General features: G+C 34.8%; 1 protein-coding gene across 1 annotated transcript in view; it reads right to left on the reverse strand.

The window, feature by feature from the left end:
* The window catches only part of LOC149793311 (BOS complex subunit NOMO1-like), a 185666-nt gene extending 170372 nt beyond the window's left edge, over positions 1–15294 (reverse strand). Inside the window, exons 1-2 of the mRNA XM_089967278.1 lie at positions 15128–15294; positions 9579–9714 (exon numbers count right to left, since the gene is read on the reverse strand). Of these exons, the coding sequence (XP_089823404.1) occupies positions 9579–9714; positions 15128–15268 (277 nt within the window). The 5' untranslated portion in view covers positions 15269–15294. The remainder of the gene's footprint in view (positions 1–9578; positions 9715–15127) is intronic.
* Positions 15295–23290: the final 7996 nt, after the last annotated feature.

A 23290-nucleotide genomic window follows, 5' to 3' on the forward strand; every position in this document is an offset into this window, starting at 1 on the left:
TTGAGATGTATATTGAATCTATCTTCCCCTGAAACTGACCTTCAGCTGAAGATGACCATGAAGGCAAATGTCAATGCCAGCACTGGAAAATAGCATAATATCTCATTTCAAGTGATAAGATGCTGCCAGAAAAGTCCTTAAAAGGAAGAGCTCTTCTACATACACCATGATGGGATGAGGAGAAGGAATCATGGATAGTGGAGCATCAGGAGGATGGGGTAAAACACAGCCACCAGTTCCCATTCTGTGTCAAGGTGCCAGCTAAATTCCGTGTCACTACTTTCTGTGCATTTTTCTGTCAGTGACAAACCACCTGATCCTCTTCCCCTCTGTCATCCTAATCCAACAATTTTTTTCTGTTATTTTTTTACACTTACTAACCTTTCAATGTCAAGATTCTTCCTTCATGACTGTTTGCTATACCATACTAAGTAATCATTCAATCAGATAGTTTCTGCACAAACTATATGGTCTCTATAAAATAAATGCTTGCATATTTACACATACATGTACATCAGTTGAGACGGTGGACAAAAAGACATAAATGGGATCATTTAAAACACTTTTATTCTGAATAAAAAATTAAATTTGCACATTCAGAGCAACAAATTGCAGGAACCATGGATAATCTGCATACTATTCCCAATGATTTTTAGAAACCACAGGTCTCTTCATTGTCATTTTGAGAATCCCCCAATTCCAATGGTGTGACAATATACATGCAATAAGGTCTTAATTACAAGAGTGTGGAATTTAAAATAAAAGATGACCAGAATTCATTAGTTCTAAAAGGGCAGGTCACTGGTTCAAACCCTTGCCTAGTCATACCAGAGACTCATTAAAATAATACTAACAGCTACCTCACTAGGCACTCAGCATTCAGAGGTTAGTGTTAAGACTGGTCTGACTCGTGTCAGGATAATGTGACTGGTGGGACATCATGCAGCATGATGCCCCAGCGCTAGACTTCACTATAAACTCCAACATTGCAGACACCCTAATGATATGACTAGAAAATTGTTAAAAGTTATGTTAAAAATCAAAATCACACATATGCATGCAACACAGTTGTATACAGTACAAGTTTTCTCAGTGCTGTATGTTTTGAGAAAAGAAAATTTTCATTCTGCTTTTAAATTACAAGTACTCTAATTACTGTACATAATAGATACACAAAACACAAAACCCTATATGAAAAATGATTCTAGAAGTCTGATGAATTTTATTATAAGCATTAAGTCACATACACAACTTCATCACATCTGCACTTAATGTTGCAAATACAGGTAAAATTACATACTACCTTTGTATTTCATCATTATTTATGTTTCCTTTTCTTGGTGAAAAGTTTAAATATGTCTAAAAGAAAAATCTCTATTTTTTACTAGCTCAGAAATATACATATATTTTCCTGTTACAACTGCATATCCAAGTCTGCAAAAATCCCGGTGTACTTTTAAACATACAGTCCAGGAACACCAAAGACAAGTTTACACATCATAAAGTCTGTAATATTCACAAAACTTTGCAGCTTTTCTTGTCATTTATTCCTGTATGTGTCTTTTATCTTATGTCATGAGTTGTAAAGTTCATTAACTGTTCAGATGTTACTTGCTTAAAATGAACTTAAACAGTTATTATTTGAATATGAGCACTTATTTCCACTCATTTTTTTAAAGTATGGACTGGTCAATATCACATATTTAGCTTTCTATTAAAAGTCTTTATCATATTTATGTAAACGTATGGGCAATATATATATATATATAACCAATGCAACTTATCGGGTAAGCAAGGCTTCCTTTTTCTCCCATGGCTGTTGTCAATCATGTCTCCACATTTACTCTAATCTAAACAAAGATTTATTTAATCCATGATCAAATGCAAGAAATCCACTTTAAAAAAAATAGCATTAAACGGTTTATTGGCTTGATATTCTCCAGTTCAAAAATTTAATTTTCAAATTACCATTCAGAGGATTTACATCACTTTTTGTCCTGCCAGCATTAATGTATATCAGTCTTGTAGTATTCAACATCATTTTCTGACTCAAAATCCCTCATTGGTTTTTCTAGCAGCAGTGTCCCAGCTCCAACTTCGTCTACTTCAAAATTTCATTGTCATCAATGCTGTCATCAGCCAGTATTTTACAATTGCAATCATCAATGATTATCTGAAGATGAACCATGTTGGGAGTGTGCCTTTTTTTAGTTTTCCAGGTAACGTGTTTCTAACCAGCATCTGTAAAACTTTCTTTGCTAAAAGCATAGTAAAACTGACAATGTTTCTTCAGGACAGAGTGTACTAATCAAATTCGATTACACTAACATTCATGTCAACTTGCAATACCAAGATATGTGAACAGTTGAAAAATGATATATGTTGCAGCAAGCAATAGGAGACCTCCACAACAAGCACCTTAAGGACATACGGGCCATATTCTCAGGCAATGTCAAGGGTTTTTGAGACTCAAAAAGTGTTTTGAAAGCGGGGGGGGGGTTGTTTGCATGTCCAAATGCAAATAAGTTATCATTTATATAATCTTATAGAAAATTGCTGCAAATTGAAATTTTATTTTAAAAAAAGATAGAAAAGAATATGTTTCCCCTGAAAATTTAATACACTTACAAATAAAATATAGTTGGTAGATTTAACAATGTCCAATACTGTTATGTATATTTGATTTAATTTATATTTGATTTAATTTAACTGTTTGTTTGTTAGTTTTAAATATTTTTTATTCTATTACATGCTATTGCAATGTAATTTTATTTACTGGACTTCTTTTTTTTTTTTAAATTTTGACTTAAACAACTTTATAGAGACAATTAATCTAATGCTGACCTAGTTCCTGACTTTGATTCAGAACCAGTGATAGTTTTCGGTAAACAACTTTTTTTTAATTTTATTTTATTCTTTCTCAGAGTAAGAGTCATAAAGTGAAATCAAGGCCATACTTGGAGTACGTGACAAACAGCGTGTGTTTATTGTTACAAACTTATGGTTTTCCAGAAGGATGAACTCTTGACCTCCATCCAGAATTTGTTTTGCGTCGTATTTAGACTTATTACAAATGTTTTGAGAAGGAATTGTCATTAGTGCCTTAACACTTGAGACGTCCAGATGTTTTACGTTGTGACCAGTTTTAGGCTAATTATTTTATTTTCTTCAAATTATTTTAAAGAAAAGTGATTCTTTTCCCTGGAAATACTAGTGCTCTAAATTAATTCTTGGACAAGGACAGGATTAATAAAAACAGGAATAATATTTTCTGCGATTCAACAAGAGACTGTGGACACTGCAGCACTTCACAGGTTACAACTGATGTCATCATCTTCCATTTTGGATTTCATCAGGACTCAAACTCGGATTCATTTAAGACTTTTGAATAATAGGAATTCAATTTTTTAAATGTTTGGATCGATTCGTAAAACCTAAGTTCTTTTTCTCATTTTTACCTTGTTTTTCCTAGGGAAATAAATTCTTTAGTTAAATTTTACAAAGCTTGTTGTCTTCACTTTTTTCTTGTTATGTTTTGTAAGAGCCTAAACACGTAACAATATCAACATCACACATACAGACATGTGCCAACACTCAATAATAACAACCAGACATTAAATGATATTAAAAATATGAAATTTCTGTCTTTAAATCCATTGACCATTTAACTATTTTCTTAATTGGATGCAGTCTTTACTGCTCTCAATAGTTCAGTAGATGGGGTTGAACTTGAAGGTAATGCAAGTTTAATCTGTGTTTATATCTGAACTCATTAGCGACTGGATGTTAAAGTTCTTCTTGAATTTTTCTCATCACAGAAAATGATCTTTCTGCATCTGCACTGCAGTGGGGAGAATGTGAAGGATGCTGGATAATGTCACTATTTCTCTTGATGTCAAAATGATGTGTTTGCAGTGTGTGCAAAAATAAATAACATGATCCCATCTCTGCTGCTGTGTCTTATAAAGTAGTTTTGCTGGGCTTTGCTTGATCTGCAGATGAATCGCACTTGTACACTATTCCACTAAAAAAATTATAGTGTTCTGCTTTTTATATATGAAGTGAAATTGAAGTTCAAAGAACTGTTGCTGCTTATAACAAACTTGCCAATAACTTTAAAAAAATTAGCTAAAACATTATCAATCAAGGTAATGATGCATAACTTCTTTCCTTCGATATTCCTGTCCTTGATTACATAACTTGCAACAAATTAGGTTGTTCTACTTTATCTATGCAAATTAGCCTCTTAGGTTCTCCCACAGCAGACTTCAAAGGATGTTTATATGGTCTCACCCTAGCTACTCCCAGCCAGTTAAGCAATCAATAAAACGGTGGTTGCTCATGTGACCACCTAACCTTTTAACTGCCTCCATGATGATCTATTGTATAATCTGCCCCACCCCCAAAGAGTTTACATGGGCTCTCAAACAAGACTATTTATTGTTTATATAGACAACATGCTACAGACATATTTGGTGGTCATAATTTCCCTCCATCTCTTTATTTTTTTTTACTAAGATTAATGAAAATTATGTTTTCTGAAATACTGCTGTGTAAGAGGCTTTGGGACAAAAAAAATCTTTATTTTCATGTGACACATCTTGTTATGTATTGGTTAAAGAAAACATTTAGAGGTTATATGGAACTCATCAGTCCTTGTGGACAACCCTCGAAAATTGTAGCCATGAGTAACTTGCAATTTGTTTTGACAACTCACTAGCCAAAGAATGCCAACAATGGGGAAAGGGGGAGGATGACAATTGTCAACATCAATTATATGACAGGTTCTAGTAAACAAAAAAAACTTACATTAAATATTTGTCTTTGTGTTAATCAATCCTACCCACTTATATTGACAAGCCACTATTTCAACTAAAAAGTAAAGTCCTGGTCCCTTAGTCTACTATTACTACCAAAACTGTCATGCTTCTGTCAACATCGAGATAAAAAAAAATGTACATGTCGACAAAAGCCCTTGGTCCCACCTTGAACAAATCCTTTGTTTTCTAATCATGTCAACCAGCTGCCAGTTTCAACCCAAACTTTGTTCAACAATTAGTTGATCTTGCCACAAGGCTTTAAGTTTCCCCGCCTAATCATTTATGTCAGTCATGGTTGGATAAAAAAAAACAGGCTTTTGTTTGGTCCTATAAAGTTAGCCACTCACGGAAACTTAAATAAAAGCAATGAAATCTGATCGATTCTTGCACTTTCCAAAGTGATTGACGATTAAAATAAGTTTACTGTGCTGTGAAAGTTTCCTTTTTAACTTTATTTATATTTACGATGGCTACCAACGGCAGTGTAAAACGCAAATTAAATTTACAGTCTCTGGAAACTAAATATCTGGCTGTTAAGGAAGTTGAGGGTGGAGCATCTTGCAAAGATGTCTGTGAAAATTTTTCTCTTAAACATAATACCCTGTCTGTCTATAAAGAAAGACTACATTGAAGGTAACTGTGCTCCCCAAAGGAAGTAGCAGTAGACATGGTGGAGGCCATAGCAAAATGGTTAAATGAAACCCACACTGCACATTTCACCTTATCCAAAGATTGTGAAATTTGCGAAAAAACTTATAGTGGAGAACTTCACTGTAACAAGTGGTTCAGTCACTTTAAAGTTCATCATAATATCAGATGCAAAAGGATTTGTGGAGAAGCCAACTCAGCAGACACATCACAGCTTGATGGATGGAAAGCCCAGCTTAAAGATATATTGCAGAATTATAGGTCTGAGGATGTGGACGAAACAGCTTTATTCTTTAAGTGTACTCCAGACAAGACATACTGCATCAAAGGACAACCATGTGTTGGTTGGAAACAGCCAAAAGACCGCATATCTGTTCTAGTCACATCGAACATGATTGGCAATGATAAAATGTCACTTCTAGTTATTGGCAAGTCTAAGAAGCCTCGCTGTTTTAAAAATGTGCACCATCTTCCTGTGGATTATTATGCAAATACAAAAGTTTGGATGATGTCGGACATTATTATGGAGTGGATAAGGAAACTCGACAGAAAAATGAAAGTGCAAGGAAGAAAAATTGCCTTGCTTGTGGATAATTGTTATGCACACCCATGTAAGGATAATCTCCAACTTGTCCAACTATTTTTTCTTCCGCCCAATACCACGTCACCATAGCTGCCAACCTTCCAGTCTCACAATTAGTGAAAATAGGGATAAAAAGTCATGAATTTGGTACATGAATTAGTGAAAAATACCGTGACAATAACTCCATCCACTCTGACCATCAATACAACACTATATCAAGATCGCAATATAAAACTAAAACACTACATATATGCAGAAATATTTATTATTTATTCATCAAAACATGATACTGTGGCAGACTTTAACTTCAAGTGCTTGATTGTAGCATGGTCTCCAGCTGATAAAGGTAGATTGTGTTCGACAAGAAAACTCATAAATAATGTTTCAGAGTTGGTAGCTTACAGGTCTTCCGCTGATGGCTTAAAATATTCCAGAGCTGAAATCTGCAAGTTCTTAAATTTCCCAACTTAAACATGTTTTTTGCAACCGATGTGCTTCTTCACATCATCTCTGCGATGGCATGCCGAGTGCAAAAAGCATGAAGAATATCTTGTTTAATGGCAGAATGCACTGCCCATTTTTGATATATTCCAAATTAAACTTCACTCTTTGAGCAATACATTTCTTTTTCCTTGGTGGTGAAGACATTTTCAAGATCTTACATGCGATGCGGAACAGTAACTCAAATCAGTGTTGGTGATGCATGCACGGAGCAAAATTCCAGTTAGGTCCCAGTTTCTTTCAAAAGCATTTGTAAAACTACTCTTATACATATAGATTAAAATAGTCTAAAATGCTTGCTACCTGGCCAACTGTACTAATTGGCTGTAGATCTACTAATATCGTGACCAACAGTACTGGACCGTTTCAGAAACTGCAAATATCACGACTAGCGCTTAACGGGAAATTGGTTATTTTATTAAAGATTTAAAATAACTGAGAATTGGAGAATTCGTGAATTTTGGCTTGCAGCGTGAATCCGTGAATCACTGAAAAAGTAGTGAAATTCACACCAAATTCGTGAGGGTTGGCAGCTATGCGTCACTCATACAGCTGATGGATCAAGGAATCATCCAGAATCTAAAACTACATTATCAAAAACTTCTTGCCCACAAAAAGCTGTCTGCGACTGATCAGCAAGAAGAATTTAAGGAAGATTGGCTTGGGGCTCTGTACAACTTGAGGAAAGCTTGGGGATTAGTGAAACAGCTTGGGGATTAGTGAAACCAGAGACCATAGAGAACTGCTTTATGCATGCTTTCTTTCCCAAGAATGAGTAATTTCATGGATTCTCCCCATCAGATATCCCAAATAGCCTTGAAGAAGATGGCTTATATGAAGGTACTGGAATTCCGATGGATGAGTTTATTCGGATGGCTATTGATACGGATGACAAGGAACAATGCCAAGCAGCTCTAGCAGATGATGACATTACTGCTGCCATGAAAATGGATTATGTTTCAGAAGATGGTATGTAAGACAACATAATTGATACTGATGCTAATGATGAATCAGAAACACTACCTTTGCCATGTGTTTCATACAGAGAGGTCTTTTCAATGTGCGATGGTTCGACAAGATTTTTTGTGCAATCAAACTCATTGGTAAATTCAGAAAAAGCTTATGGTCACTTGGAAAAGTTGCAGTGTCTTCTCCAGAGAGAACAACTATCAAGGCTCAAACAGAAGAAGCTTGCATTAAGTTCAGAAATGCATGTACTCTCGTTATCTCCCAGGCCCACCTGTTGTGCTAACAACATTTAATTTTAATTAATTTAAATTTAAATTAAATTATATTGTAATTTTATGCACTGATTATGCTATAGATAATAATCTCAATTACATGTATATGTATTTGTCATTAATTTTTTTTTACTGCTACATGTATTTCTATTTTGAGAGAATTCATAACTCCGGGACGTATTTTAAATGTATACCACTTGAGCTGACGTTGTAACAATAATGTATTGTAAGAATCATTTTCTTTTAATATCTCATTAGCATGTGTCAATGTATACAATATTATGCCTTCATTAATCATATCAGCCGCATATCTCTAGTTCATTTTTATGTACTTTTCACGGTGACTTCTGTAACTAAATACATGTACTGTTTAAACCAACTTGTTGACAGGTTTTCATTTCCCTGTGAATAGCCTCATCACCTTGGTAGCCTCAATAAGATGGGAAAAGACTGACCAAAATCTAGGCCAATTTAAGTACACTTACTTGAAGCATATAAATAACAACTATGCAACCATGTGCTAATAATACCGACATTGAATATCGTAGTGAATATTTTTCATATCAGGATGTGACCAATGTGATATTTTATTGTGGATTTTATTACACAAAGGTAACCAAAATGTAATTTGTCAATATACAAGTGTATTTCACACCGGTTTTGTCTTCATGTACTCAAAATTTCCATTGTTTGTTTTCTCAAAGTGTAAATGCTACTCACTGACAACAGGTCACCTCTCACTGACGAATTTAACTTGTATCTTTTTTCAGACACCCACCCACCCCCCAACACTTATCTTGACATCTGCCTATGTCAACAATATTTCCTCGGGCCCGAGGATGTTGAGATAAACGAGTAGGACTGTAATAAAATATACTTCAGTTTTATTGCTTCTTTTTTTAACATAATAATTGTAATTTTTATAAAAACATTTTACGTAACCAATAAATCAGCCACTGCAAGCTTGCGCTTATGTCCAACCAATGTGATGTTTGCTGGAGCTGTGAAGTACCAATGATTTTGAATTTTTTTAAAAATAGCTATATTAAATATCACTGTAAATAATAATTAATCATCCAAACACAGGATACCCAGCATTGTGGGGGATGAATAAAAGACACTGTGAACACAAACAGAAAAGAATGAACTTAAAACAAAGCATACAGAAACTAACATGAAGCACGTGATACCCATGCGATGTCTGAGTGGGACAGGATGCTTGCTGCTGATGCAATCAACTCTTCTGAATCCGAACTGACCTGAACATTGCAGAGTTACTTCAGTACAGAGGTGCAGTTGACAATACGCAAAAAGGGGTGGGTATGTATGCACTGAATATGCCTATGTGCATGCATCTCACCCACGCATGGCATGCATTTAAGACGTATAAGTACACTATTATCGTTATTTTAATTCTATGTTTTCGGCAATCGCAACTCGCTCTAAACTGAAAATGTAAGTCAAATTGATTGCCAGCAAATAAATTATTTTTTTTAAAAAAATAGAAAATCAAGATTTTTTGGGAAAAACATTGCGGTATGATAGCCTACTTGTTATTTTCTGAGCTCGCCAATTTCATTTTTCCATTCGCAAATTATGAGCTTGCGAGTGAGATTTGAAGGTTGCTTATGGAACAACACACAATCTAAAGACAAGATAAATACCAAGTACAATCATACAGTGACGAACAATGTATAATTTTTAAGTGTTTTACTCTTGTTGTGAAGCCTAAATTTATTATAAGGGTGATAAGTGCAACAAAAAAAAAAAACGAATGTGACTTACCAAAGCTCCATCCCTGTGGAGGTTCCACCTTCAGCTTGAAGTCTCCTTTGTCATAGAGTGGTATAAGGTAATAGCCAGTATTGGGAGCACAGTCAGTCTGATACTTGATGCTTCCATGAGGGGTGTGCAGCTTCACCTAAATAAATAAATGTATTCAACTGAAATTACACTGCCCCCATCATGTTTTTCTGTACTTAATCTATCCCTGGTCTTTCCGCCCTGCTGCCATGAGGAGTGTACAGCTTCACCTAAATAAATAACTGTATTCAACTGAAATTACATTGCCCCCATTGTATTTTTCTGTCTTTCATCTATTCCTGGTCATTCCACCCCGCTGTCATGAGGAGTGTACAGCTTCACCTAAATAAATACAAAAGAATTCAACTGAAATTACACTGCCCCATTGTGTTTTTCTGTACTTCTTCTATCCCTGGTCTTTCCACCCTGCAGCCATGTTCTCAGCAGAAGTGAGATAAGTCACAATTCCAAGACTGTTGGGCTCATCTTTCCAGGGTGATGTCAAATTTGATTTAAATTCTGTTCAATTATTTCTTGAGAATTCATATAAGGGTTAGTTATTGTTAGTATAAGTGCAGGGATCGTCCTGGGCTTCACCAATGTCGCAAATTGCGATTTTTTTTTCCTTATTGGTGACAAAAATATCCCATCTGGCGATGTTTTTGGCGACATACTTTTTGGTTATTTAATTTGTACATACAATCATGGATTTGGACTGGATAAATTAAAAGGGAGAACGAAAGGAAGCCACAAACTTGACTAAGCAATGCATTGGAATCAATCTGTTACACAAACGATCCTTTGTTCATACTGACAACCCCATCTTTACAGTGCATTGTTACATCATAATCTGCTTATGCCGACATCTGGGCTGAGTGCTGTATGCTGCGATACAGTCAGTCATGCTACTGCACTATACCTACAACTGACTGACTTCTGAAGACGCGAACAGAACAGATACAATTAATTGTATGGTTAATCCTTCTGTGTTTTTTTTGTTTTTTTTTTACATATACCAATACAATAGTTTTGCTGAACCTTCATAGAAAACTGATAACCTTTGAAGTACCGACTACTGTGTATAAATACAAAGCAAATGGAAAAAATCTCAATCACAATTATATCTGTCGCCAGTGCAGCATTTTACTCATTGATCTTTTCCTTTTGCCATCAATTCCGTGTTACGGCTGCAGAGACTTAAACTCCCCAACAAGAAATAGCAAAAAAAAACAAAACAAAAACCGGTTTTGCATAATTAATAATAATTATTTATTTTTCAAAATACAGGCATGAAAGAATCCCTAAATTGGGTGTGCATTTATGCTTATATATACGGTCCAATATTGCCAGGTGTTGACTCCTGTAAGTTTCATTCATGGGAATGGTGATCCTATTTTGCTTGTCGAGAAAATTTATACAGCATTCAGTGATCATTCTTTGGATTTAGGAAGCAATTCGCTACAAGCTTTGTGAAGCTAGCCATAAGGGGGGGGGGGGGCTGCTGAGAGACTACTGGTGTCACCAGTCAGCACTGTAGACTGTAAACGTGGATTCAGTAAGATGAACCTCATAAAAACTGACATCAGAAATAAGCTCTGCATCTCATCTCTCAAAAGTTTAATGAGAATCAGCATGTACAGATGTGAAAAATTAGACTTTGAAACTGCATTCAACAAGTGGGCAGCCCTAAAATTGCGACGGATCTTCATGTAACACTTTGTAACATTTTGTTAATGCTTGTTGTAATTAAAGTATTAACTAACCCATCTTTTGTAATTTTCATTGCCTGTTACATTAATAGACTAAATTAACACTTGGAAAAATGTACACTACTTGTTTTGGCGACACTTTTTGAAAATTGGCGACAAATTATTGAGGTTGGCGATTTATTTGGCGACAGCTTTCTAAAAGCCAGGACCATCCCTGAAGTGGCTATATCTGATCAAAAATTGGCATTATTTGTATTAATGACAAGATAGGAAACCCTATTCAGATCCATATTAAATTCATACTGATGGATGATCTCCACTTTCAGTAATGAAAGCAACAAAAAAAAGAGCCAATGGTTTTTCCTCAGTTCCTATTTTTGTGACTTACAGACATGGTAGCTAAGACCCTACCAAACTTAATCTTAAACTGTACATTTTGTATAACAGTCTACAAAATCAATTAAAATAATTCAAACCATTTTAGTCCCAACAACTTGCAACTGACATCTGAGCTAAGTTTAAAGAAAACGAAAATGGCATTTTTTGCCATGTGAAGTAGACTTCCTATTAGCCCATCTGGCAACAGACATTATTACAGATGAACCATAAATATGGTCTTCATTTTTCTGTTCCTTAGGGATGAGTGCAAATGAAATTAACTGCAGATTTGTGTGTATCACTGCACTATGTGTAATTATGTGGCAGTAGATATGTAGTTATTATGTTCTGTTGTCAACTACATCATGAGGAGGTCAAATTTTCAGGAATATCTCACACACCTGCAGGCTTATATCGACTAAAGTCATAATGTTTTAGTCAGTCTTTATTTACTGTCTTATTTTCTAATACACTGATATTTTCACAGAAGCAAATGGACTTGTTTTCAAGTTCATTAGTCCTACAATGTAAGCCCTCGACCCTGATATTTATGTTTTGGGCATTGAGGTCTTACAGTCTGAATAATGGTGCTGTGAAACAAGTTTTGAAGTCAACTAACATTGTAACAAAAGTCAAATTTTCAGGAATATCTTGCACACTTGGCAGCCCATAATGAAGTATGGCTACAAATTAGAGTCATAATGTTTTAGTCAGACTTTACTTACTCTTATCTCTTTTCTAATAAATTTAAATTCTCACACAAGTAAATGGACCTGTTTCAGAGTTTCCTTGGCCAACATTTCAGTTGGCTAGAATGCGACGGAAGCCGGGAATGCTGAAATCGGGTTAAACTGAAGAATAATTCTTTAACGAAATGAATAAAAATATATTAAGACTGAAGAAAGTCTTTAGATAGCTTCATTTTGTTCAAGATTCTTATCATCCCTTTAACCGATTTCAGTATTCCCAGCTTCCATCGCATTCCAGCCAACTGAAATGTAGGCCAACAGAACCTGAAAACACTTCCAATTGCTTGTGATTGAATCTGAATTTATTAGGGAAAAAAACATCTGAGTAAATAAAGTCTAACTAAAACATAACTTTCATTTGTAGAAAAGCATAGATATTGACTGCCGAATGTGTGAGATATTCCTGAAAATTTTACTTATTGTTCCTATGTTAATCAACATCAGAACAGGCTACACAGCACCAATTTTTGGGCATCAAGACTTCAACACCCAAAACATCAATATCAGGGTTGAGAGCTTGCACTGTAGGACTAACATTTCAGTTGAATGAATGTGATGGAAGCAGGAAATGCCAAAATCAGATTAAGTCAAAGGATGTTTCTTTAATGAAACAATTATAACTATATTATTATTAAAGAGTTTACATTGCTTCGTTTGTTCAAGATTCTTATCATTCTAGTAACCAATTTTGGCATTCCCAGTGTCGATATGGACTGCCATGTGTGTGAGATATTCCTGAAAATTTAACTTATTGTTCCGATGTTAATCGACACTGGAACATGCTAAACATCGCCATTATTTGGGCAGAAAGGCCTTGACCCCGTAAAACATAAATATCAGGGTCGAGATCTCACACTGCAGACTACCTTCTAGTCCTACATGTAAGACCTCAATGCTGATATTTATGTTTTGGCTTGTCAGACTCTTACTGCCTAACTAACGTCACTGTGTAGCGTGTTTTTGATGTTGACTAACATCGTAACAAAAGTCAAATTTTCAGGAACATCTCACACAACTGGCAACTAAAACAGAGATCTCGGAAATGCTTAATTACGTGTATTTGGACACCAATTTTTGATCTGGGACGCAGAAAATCACTGAGGTGGGAGTCCACCACACGCATGTAATAAGACTTGCCAGTCCTGCTGTAGCCACCTGCTTTGTGGGAAAATGTGTTAATCAATTAGCTGTGCTGCTATTTACAATGACAGAATTCAGTGACTGAAAGACCCCTTGACATACATACATGTTGCCATTATAAGAGTACATCAAAAAGAAACATGATGCAATAGCTGGGCGGCAAGTTCAAAGGCTTTGACTTTGATGATAAAACATACAAACATGTGTTTTAAGATCAGAATCGGTGATCTGGATATGTATCAACTGCCTCTTGTACACTATTTCGTCATAAAATTAGTCTGAAACTGTAAGTGAACCAGTAGGCCTAACGGGAAATAATGGCAGACTTTGCTAAGTCTGGGATGTACCAGTTTATTAAATTGTCTGTTTTCGTAAATCATCGGGTAAATATTTTCAGAAAAATATACAAATCATCGAAAGCAAAGCCAAGGTATTATTTTATTAAAGATTTAACTTTAAAATGCAAATTATGTAGGTCAGAAACATATGGGACAATGCCATGTTGTGGAATTCGCAAGATGCGCTGTAAGGTATAAAATGTTTTTGACTTGACATGTATTTGCGAAAATACGGGGGAAAAAACAGCAAATCACATATATTTAACCATTGCCTAAAATTACTACAAGGACCTAGACAAATAAATAAACCATAAATTTGCAATCCTGTCAATGGACTGTTGTAATGAAGCTATATTATACTGAGTGATTACATTATGAAAACCTCTCCATCTAGAAATAAATGCACTCACGTCTGTGTTGATTCTGTAGAAAAGAAGGGACTGCAACTTTTGATGGTGGGACTCCTATTTTTACCAAAATGGGAGTCCTGGACTCCTAGTTTTAAAATCCTAGCGAGACCTCTGTAAAATAATGTTTTTCTACAAAGTCATAATGTTTTAGTCAGACATTGCTTACTCTGGTGTCTTTTGTCTAATAAATTATTGTCGATATATAAATGACCTCTGATGTCAATGACATGTAGATTGCGAGATTTGTATAGTCATGTGACTCATAAGGCAAATGGCCAGATCCAGGTCAAATTTCAGCACTGACATACTTTCATCACGTCTGTCAGCGGATTAAAGACATGACGAATGCTATGCTCACGATTTTTGAGAAAATAAATAATATTCCTATAGATTTCATGCAGGTATATCTCAATGAAAGATCGTTTTAAGTTTGCTGGGCCAGCTAATAAACGGATACCCCATGCCGACACCAAATGGTGTCGGCAAATTTAAACTTTTCGACAGGGAATGGACTCTGACTCTACACCCCAACATAAACGTCCAAATATCAAAAATGGGGTGACAAGGGTCAGAGGAAACTCGAACTAAGTGTCGATATGGACTGCCAAGTGTGAGATATTCATGTAACTTTGATTACTCGTTCCGATGTCAACGACACAGGAACACGCTATACAAGCCCGCTATTTGGGTAGTAAGACAAGAGCACTAAAACAATCATAACATGCTCTATGTCTTACATTGTAGCACTAGGCCACCTTCTACAGTACTCGGACACACAACCTTTCAGAATTGATTAATCGGATTTACCTCTACAAGGGAAAAATTAATGTCTACATCGGATTTTACAAATCCTCCACAGCCTAAAACGTTGTCTCCATCACAGTAGACGAGTGTGTTTACAACCAACAATAAGCTAAAATGTAAGGTTTTATCTGAGACAACAGGCATTGTGGCGAGTGGTACTAATGTGCTTGTCGTATGTGGGTCTCGTTTGTACATAAATGTCGTAAACGAGAAATTACAAGACTATTTCAAGCATTCAATTTGTATTTAGAATTTACCAACTTATTTACTTACAAATATAAAATTTCTGACAAATGAAAATTTATTTCTTAACGTACTTTTACGATATTAATATACTGACAGCTGTGTCGAAAATCTAAACATAGTTGATCAGTCAAAACAGTCGTGCACTATTCATTATTCAAAATAAAAGCTAAGACAATCTGCTGAGATATAAATCAGAGAGCACATTGTTTTAAGCATAAAAGAAAAATGTGTAAATCTTTGCACCAATAGTACGCATGTATATAAGTACCCATCTGTTGTACGTATTATAGTCATACAGGTAAGACCTTGACGCTGAAGCACTTAAACAAAATCAACATGTGCTATGTCTTACATTGTAGGACTATTGTACGTATGTATTCAATGTGTGCGTTGATATTATGTATGTCTTAAAACAAAGTTTTAGTTAATGTCTGTTTAAAGCGTTGTTTTCCATATGTATTTCATGTCTCACTGTACGGAAACGTCTCTGTTTCAGCAGCCGAGAGGGCGAACAGACCTTTTGCTGAAACGTAAATTTGAAAACTAAAAACCTCATACGAAAAAAATGGAATAAAATAAGGTCACTGACGCTAAACCGAAGCCTCTAACTTACCGAGAGTTTCTCTCCACGAGTTTCTCTTTGTTTTTTTTTTTTTTTTTGTTTTTTTTTGTTTTTTTGTATTTTTTTTATTACTTTATTTTTGTCTTTAGCGTTTTTTAAGAAGTATATATGTTGTCGTTTACCCATATTACGTCTCATTCAGGTCGCGCCCTCTCTGCAGCTATAATTAGATCGTTATTTATATATCATTAATGGCACCCGGTGCTGAATCTTATACAGCTAGATTAGCTAGAGAAAGATTAGAAGCAATCAAAAAGTTTTTGCCTGTTCGTGATTCTCTCAAACAAAAATTTCAAGAACGTCAAGAATCTCAAGTTGAATATGCAGAAGGTATAGAAAAATTATTTAAACCTATTCAAAGGTTACTGAAAGAGTTGCAGAAACAGCTGAAGGTCTTCCTCCAACGTTGGAACAGACTGCTAAATTAAATAAGAAAACAATAAAAAATAAACTTTTAAAAACACTGCCAACTGATAAAGCTGCTGCTCAGCAACCCACCGCATATGAAGAAATACTGAAGGTATTGGTGAAATAAAAAAAGCTCTCACACCAAAGCCAAAACTAAGAGATGAGGAACCAGAAGAACAACATGTTCAGTTATTTTAAAAATTGGATGATCTGTCTATTAATGTAATAGGAAATAAAATGGATTTATCTGAACTTGATGCGTTTGCGGTTTCAAGCAATAATTATAGAGAAAGATATTTAAAACCTGAATATGATAAACCTGTAAAAAAGATTGAATCTCAAATGATGATATTATATATCTAGCATATATAGATGAAATAAATAAACATGTTTTAGGTGCTCAATTTTCTCGACGACGACCTCCTCAACCTAAACAACAAATTCCTCAGCAAGAACCTTCTTTTCGACTTCCTCCACCGCAGCAACAAATAGAGCGAGAACAAGAAAAACCACAACCTCCTTCATGAATTAACTATCAAAACTACAACCTCCTGAGCAAAAACTCAGTGCTTATAGAAATATATTTAATGAGAAAAGTCGTACATTACTTAATAATCGAGTATCATCAGCAAGTATTGCTGCTTTTTTTGGAAATAGAAGAGGTTATTTGGATGAAGAATTTGCTGAACATGTAGAACCTGAAAAAAAAAAGAATTGCTACAGTATATGCCGCCCATAAAAATCGAGATTCTTTAGATACTACTAGTCAGGATTTTGTTGACTTTAAACAAGAAGTAATAAAACGTAGAAATAAAATATATGAAAAAATAGCTGAAAATGCAAACGTGACCGTTAAAGAAGCTAAATAGCAACGTAATGACCCTGATGAAATTTACGAACCTACGTCAGGCGCTACTGGAAGTGGTTTTTACTCAACTAAGCCAGGAGGAGGTGGTCTTATTGCTTGTCCTGACAGTGTTCTTACCGACGTAGATAGATTAGAGTTCTGATTGGAGGAAAACGTGCTGCAAATAATTCGACAGAAATTATTAATGAAATATCTGATATTTGTCGAAAATTATTTACTGGCGGTATTATGGATCACAACATTTATCGTTCTCTCATTGATGAAATTGCTAATGATTATCAGAGCGACTAAAAACACATAATTAATCAACATGTAATTTTAAAAAAATGATTGTACATAATGCACAAAGTGGACCCGTAATGGTCAGGGTAGTAAACTCACGATTACCAACTTACAAAGTGATTTACAGAGATGGACTTGGCGATATTGTTTAAGGTCTATTCAAAAGGATGGCTCCAAAAGTAATTCCGCTTGCGAAACAATTAGGGATGAAGGCTATTGAGGCTGTTCGTAATAAAGGCATCGGCACTATTGGTAATCTTGCCGGTAAAGCGTTCTCGACAATCAAGGATAGGCTAGCTCGATTAGTACCAAAAAAAACCACAACCAGTAAAATTACCTAGCACTGAAGTTATGCAAATGTCAGTAAAATAATAAATAAAAGCCGCAAATAAAAAACTATCGGAGTTGACAGGCATTCCAATATCAGAAAAAGAAAAACAAAACAAATATAACTGCAAGTTTAATAGCAGAAAGAGGTCTTCATGTTAGACGATAACAATTGTAATAAAATTTCAAACGTGTATCCGATCCAGCGTTCGACATAGACGCACCAGTTTTTAAAGATGAATCCATACGTGATTATCAATTTTATTCTTACGACGCAAGACAATCAAATCAGCGTGAAAGAATCGAATTGCAAGTTCAAGATACAAGCAGATATTTCTTACCTGCTGAAGCATTTATAGAAGTAGAAGGTAGAATTTCGCAGGATGATGGAACAGGAGTTGCAATTGGTGATATAGTTGGTTTTGTTAACAATGGTATTATGGAGTTGTTTGACAGCGCTACGTACATGATTGATGGAAGAAATATTGAAAGAATTCAAAAAGACGTTGATGTTGCTACAACAATTATTGGTCTTGCAAGATATTCAGATGGTTATACAAGATCAGCCGGTCCATCAATGATGTTTGCTAAAGATGCATCTAATCATCCTGAACACGTAAGGGAAGTTGAGGGTAATGTAAGAGCCGCTGGAGGAGCAGCTGATGGACCAGCAATTGTATCAATCAACGCAAATTACAACTTATGCTTTGCTACACGCAGAAAAATGTTAAATGATGAAGAAGCTTTTTCATGTGAAATTCCACTGTCACATATTTTTGGATTTTGCAGAAATGTTAGAAAAGTTATTTTTGGAGCTAAACATACAGTTGTACTTGTAAGAAAGGCTGCTGATAATGATGCAATCTGGCGTCCTGCTGCTGCTCACAATTGTATGGTAAGATTTTTAAAAAAACTTTCATTGTGGATGCCAATAATGACTCCATCGCTTGCTGAAGAACGAAAATTAATTTCTTTTATGGACCAAGGTGGTTATTATTGTAATCCTGGTTGACATTTATTACAGATAGAGTTCAAAGTATTATTCCTGTGTTATTTACATGGCAAATAGGATCACAACAGGGAGTTTCTGCGCCGAGGCATATATTTATTGCTTTACAAAATACTGATGGATTAAATTCACAAGAACGGAATCACATGATATTTGACACACTTGCGGTTAGTGAAGTTTCTTTACGGATAAATGGATATCAAAAACCATCTAAAGATATATTATTAAATTTTGACCGAAATCATGTAGCATCGTTTGATGACAATTATGGGACGTGATCAAAATATAAATGCTGGTTTACAGATATCTCAGCGGGATTTTACAACTCTGTATCCGATCTATTACTTTTCATTGGAACATCTTGATTTATCTAGACAATCTGTTGTTTATATTCACTTTCGAGCTCGCGTAAACCCCCTTGGTGCTAATTACAGAGCAATTGTAGTTATTCTTTCAGATAAAGCAATGTTAGTTTAAGGTACTGGTGGAAGAATGCGAGTTATTGACGCACCAGTAGAAAACATGTAATTCAATCACTTATCATATTGTAAAAAAGTATAGTCACGTTAATGTCACTCTGGCTTCCGGTCAGGTGAAAAAATTACAAACAAAACTTGCAAGTAGATGCGGAATAAAAATATCACTAAAAAGATTAAATTTCTAGTGGTGGACCAAACAAATTATCATTAACCAAGACTCAACTTAAACATTTTAATAAGGCTTTAGAATCAAAAACCGGAGTTCAACTTCATCTTTCTCTGAGCGATATTAAAGACTCAATTAAAACAGGTGGTATATTTCGACTTCTTGCAGCTATACCAGTATTAATAGCCGCTGCAGATCCAGCTGTAGCAAAAGCATCTGCACTTGGTGCTGTTGGAACGGCCGATGGAATGGCATTAAAAAAGCAACAGGACAGGGATATAAAAAAGGAAGGGGCTCTAAGATTACCGGGAACTCCTTATCGGTATGGAAAAGGCCTGAGACTTCAAAAACTCTTCGTTAATCCGTCCAATGTCTAACTTTGATTTACTTGATGCTGCTAAAAAATTAAATATAAAAAATTTCAGAGGAGTTTTGATGCGTGACCAATTACCAAAACAACCAAACAATTTTGAAACAGGTATTATTAATCTTGATGATAATTCAGGGCCTGGTACTCATTGGGTGGCATACTCAATTGATTCACGTGGAATCGTTTATTTCGATTCATATGGGTTGACTCCACCAATTGAATATTTAAAATATATAAACACAATAATAACTCAAATTTAGTATTCATCATTACCAACACAAACACTAACTGATCCACCGATATGCGGTAGTGAAGTAATTAATGTCCTTGACGCTATATCAAAATCTTCCAATGCACCTCATAAAGTCGTACATACTTACACAAGTAACCGCGTCGTTTTAAACAGATCTTAAAGTATAATGGTTGATATTTACGGTACCACTAAGGGCAAGAAAAGAAAAGATGGACGGCACATATGCATATAGAAGCATATTTACAGCATTGTATATAAGCATATATTTACAGCTTTGTGTATAAGTATATTTACAGCGAATATCTACTTAATTCTAAAGACGTCAAAGTGACGTTTGTCCAGTGAGAATAACCAAATTGTTACTTTTCTAGTTTGCCAGATTGATATTTGTCTAGTCAGAATAACCAAATTGATATTTTTCTAGTGAGAATAGCCAAATTGATATTTTTCTAGTGAGAATAGCCAACTTAAGATATGGCCAACGTGAGATTTTTAAAATGAGAATAGTCAAAGTGACCTTAGTCTAGTGAGAATAACCAAACCGAGATTTGTCTAGTCAGCTTTTTAGACATATACAATCTTGATTATATAACTTAATTCTAAGGACGGTAAAAAAATACATATAAATTTTGTTTTAAGGACGGCACAACATATACGATAACTTTCTCTACATTCAACAAATTTTTGCACACACACACACACACACACACACACACACGGGAGAGTGCAAAAGATCACCCACCACGTGGTGATAAGGTGTGTGTGTGTGTGTGTGTGTTTTCTTCTGTTGAAATTCGAGGCGGGGCTGGACCCCCATCTTATATAGAAAAATCGCGAAATCGCAACCATCGACAGTTGTCAGTCATGGGACCTCGAGAATCAGAGATATATGCTTTAGCACTGAGCTACGGAGACATCTGACAGACATATGTTTCAGAAATGATTATAACGTATGCAGGATTGCTACAAGTACTAAGTAAAATTACAGCGTGAATTTATTTCTGTTTAGAAACTCGCTGTATAAAATAATTATATTTATTTTATGCTAAGCAGAGCAGTGAATTACTTGATTTTATAATTAAAATAATATTGATATTATATATATATATATATATATATATATATATATATATATCTGTCTTGAAAAGTCATTTTTATTTTTACGTAACAGATCTATTATATCGCACATGTACCTCATGATTTTGTTTGCAATTTAGAAACTATTAATTATCCTTCTACTTATTTGAACTATTATACAATTATGTTACTTCACTGATATTAATTGTGACACAGATGGTTAATTAATTAACTACCATGACAAAATGAATTACGATCTACGCAGAAATATATAAAACAGAATTATCTCTCTTGGTACAGAATTATCTCTCTTGGTACAGAATTATCTCTCTTGGAGTAGTAAAAAAATGTGGGTTTATGAAGAAATGTATACTACAGAATTATCTCTCTTGGTACAAAATTATCTCTCTTGGTACAGAATTATCTGTCTTCGAGTTGTAGAAAAAAGGGGTTTTCATGCTTTCCATCTACAAACCCTCACGATGACATTTTAGTCTCATCGACATAAATCAGTTTCAAATGATAAATTGACAGTTATATCATAATTAATTAATTACTGAATGATGGCAAAAAGAAATTAAATAAATAGTTAGTAAATATAAGCAGGATAATTAATTACTTACTCTACCGGAGATAGCTAATTTTGACAGTTATCTCTCTCAACAATAATGGAAATTAATTTTTTGTTTATATTTCTTAGAGAGAGCAGATTTATATATTTTATCTGCAGCAAGTTGTTCCGAAGGCGTTCAAATATCAAAATATTTGCCAGCTACACTCATTGATTGAAATATTATTTCTTCGTCAGTCTCAGTATTTGTAGATTTAACCGCCCTCTTTCCAATTGTTTTATATTTACCAGTACAACCAAATGCAGAATCCTTACTCTGCGTGATAGCTCTCAGATTAGATAAATTAGTGAATATGAGATAACCAGTATTAATGACAGAACCAACTGGGTTTTTTAGTCGACAGTGCTTGATGACACCAGCACGAGATGCTTCATAATTTTTAATAATGGGGTGTTTAACAAAGTCTTGGCATGGGGGTTATCAAAGTTGTGGCTCATTTACATATAATATTATTTGTTTAAATAATAATTTGTCTAAATCATTACTTTGCAAATCTTATTAGATAATATTCTACATTTTTTAATACCGTGTCACTGTCATTATTTTTTTATCATAGTATCTTTTCAGTTCTCTGTATTTTTTGCCATCACACTGCATACACAACTCTAACTCCAACACCGCATTTCAAACACGGTTTTGGTCCTAGACTTCCATTGCGAACGCTTTGCAGATGATTATCTAAGATCAAGACTTTTAAAAATAAATTTAATCTTGATAGAATATTACCTGACTTGCCAATAAAAACTCTGGTTGATGCGAATAATAAAACCTTGATTAATAAAATTCATGACGCCAAGAAAGAATTTCGCACAGATGGCGCATCTCATGTGTGGTCAACATTCAAAATCACCGATGGTGTCAACGCTACGATGAACGACAAACGAGCGGCAACTATCATTAATTATCTTGGTAATCGAAAATATCTTTTTAAAGTAAAATTTGTTGTATTACTAGAAACAGACAATTGGGTTATACGTGACAAATATGATCCTGTCCTTCATAATGAAAAAATTGCCATACTGAGTAAAAATTTCAAACCAGGAATGTTCACTGGTATTGACAAACCGTATTATGAAAAAGTGTATCCTGTAACCGCGGTTATTTATGCAGTTTATCCGATAAATGATAAACCCAGCGTTAATAATCTGAAACCGATGAAATTCTCAAAAATAAATTATGTAGTCGAACGAGTAAGGGGACATTTTACCGTTTCGACTCGTGGAAACGGTCTAACGGATAAAAGACGTAAAATAATAAATGAGTGGGGAGAAATAGTTAAAGATACCGGAGCGCCTGGCAAAGATGTCGCTGAGCTAGGAAAGAAACTAAAATTCCCAATAAAAGTAAAAACGATACCCGGAGAGATTCTGTACGAATCAAAATATAAATCAAAAGGAGCTTTGATCGAAATTATTGATCATAATACG

This window comes from Sinohyriopsis cumingii, chromosome 8, assembly GCF_028554795.1.
Source record: "Sinohyriopsis cumingii isolate HCF-2022 chromosome 8, ASM2855479v2, whole genome shotgun sequence".
Taxonomy (NCBI): domain Eukaryota; kingdom Metazoa; phylum Mollusca; class Bivalvia; order Unionida; family Unionidae; genus Sinohyriopsis; species Sinohyriopsis cumingii.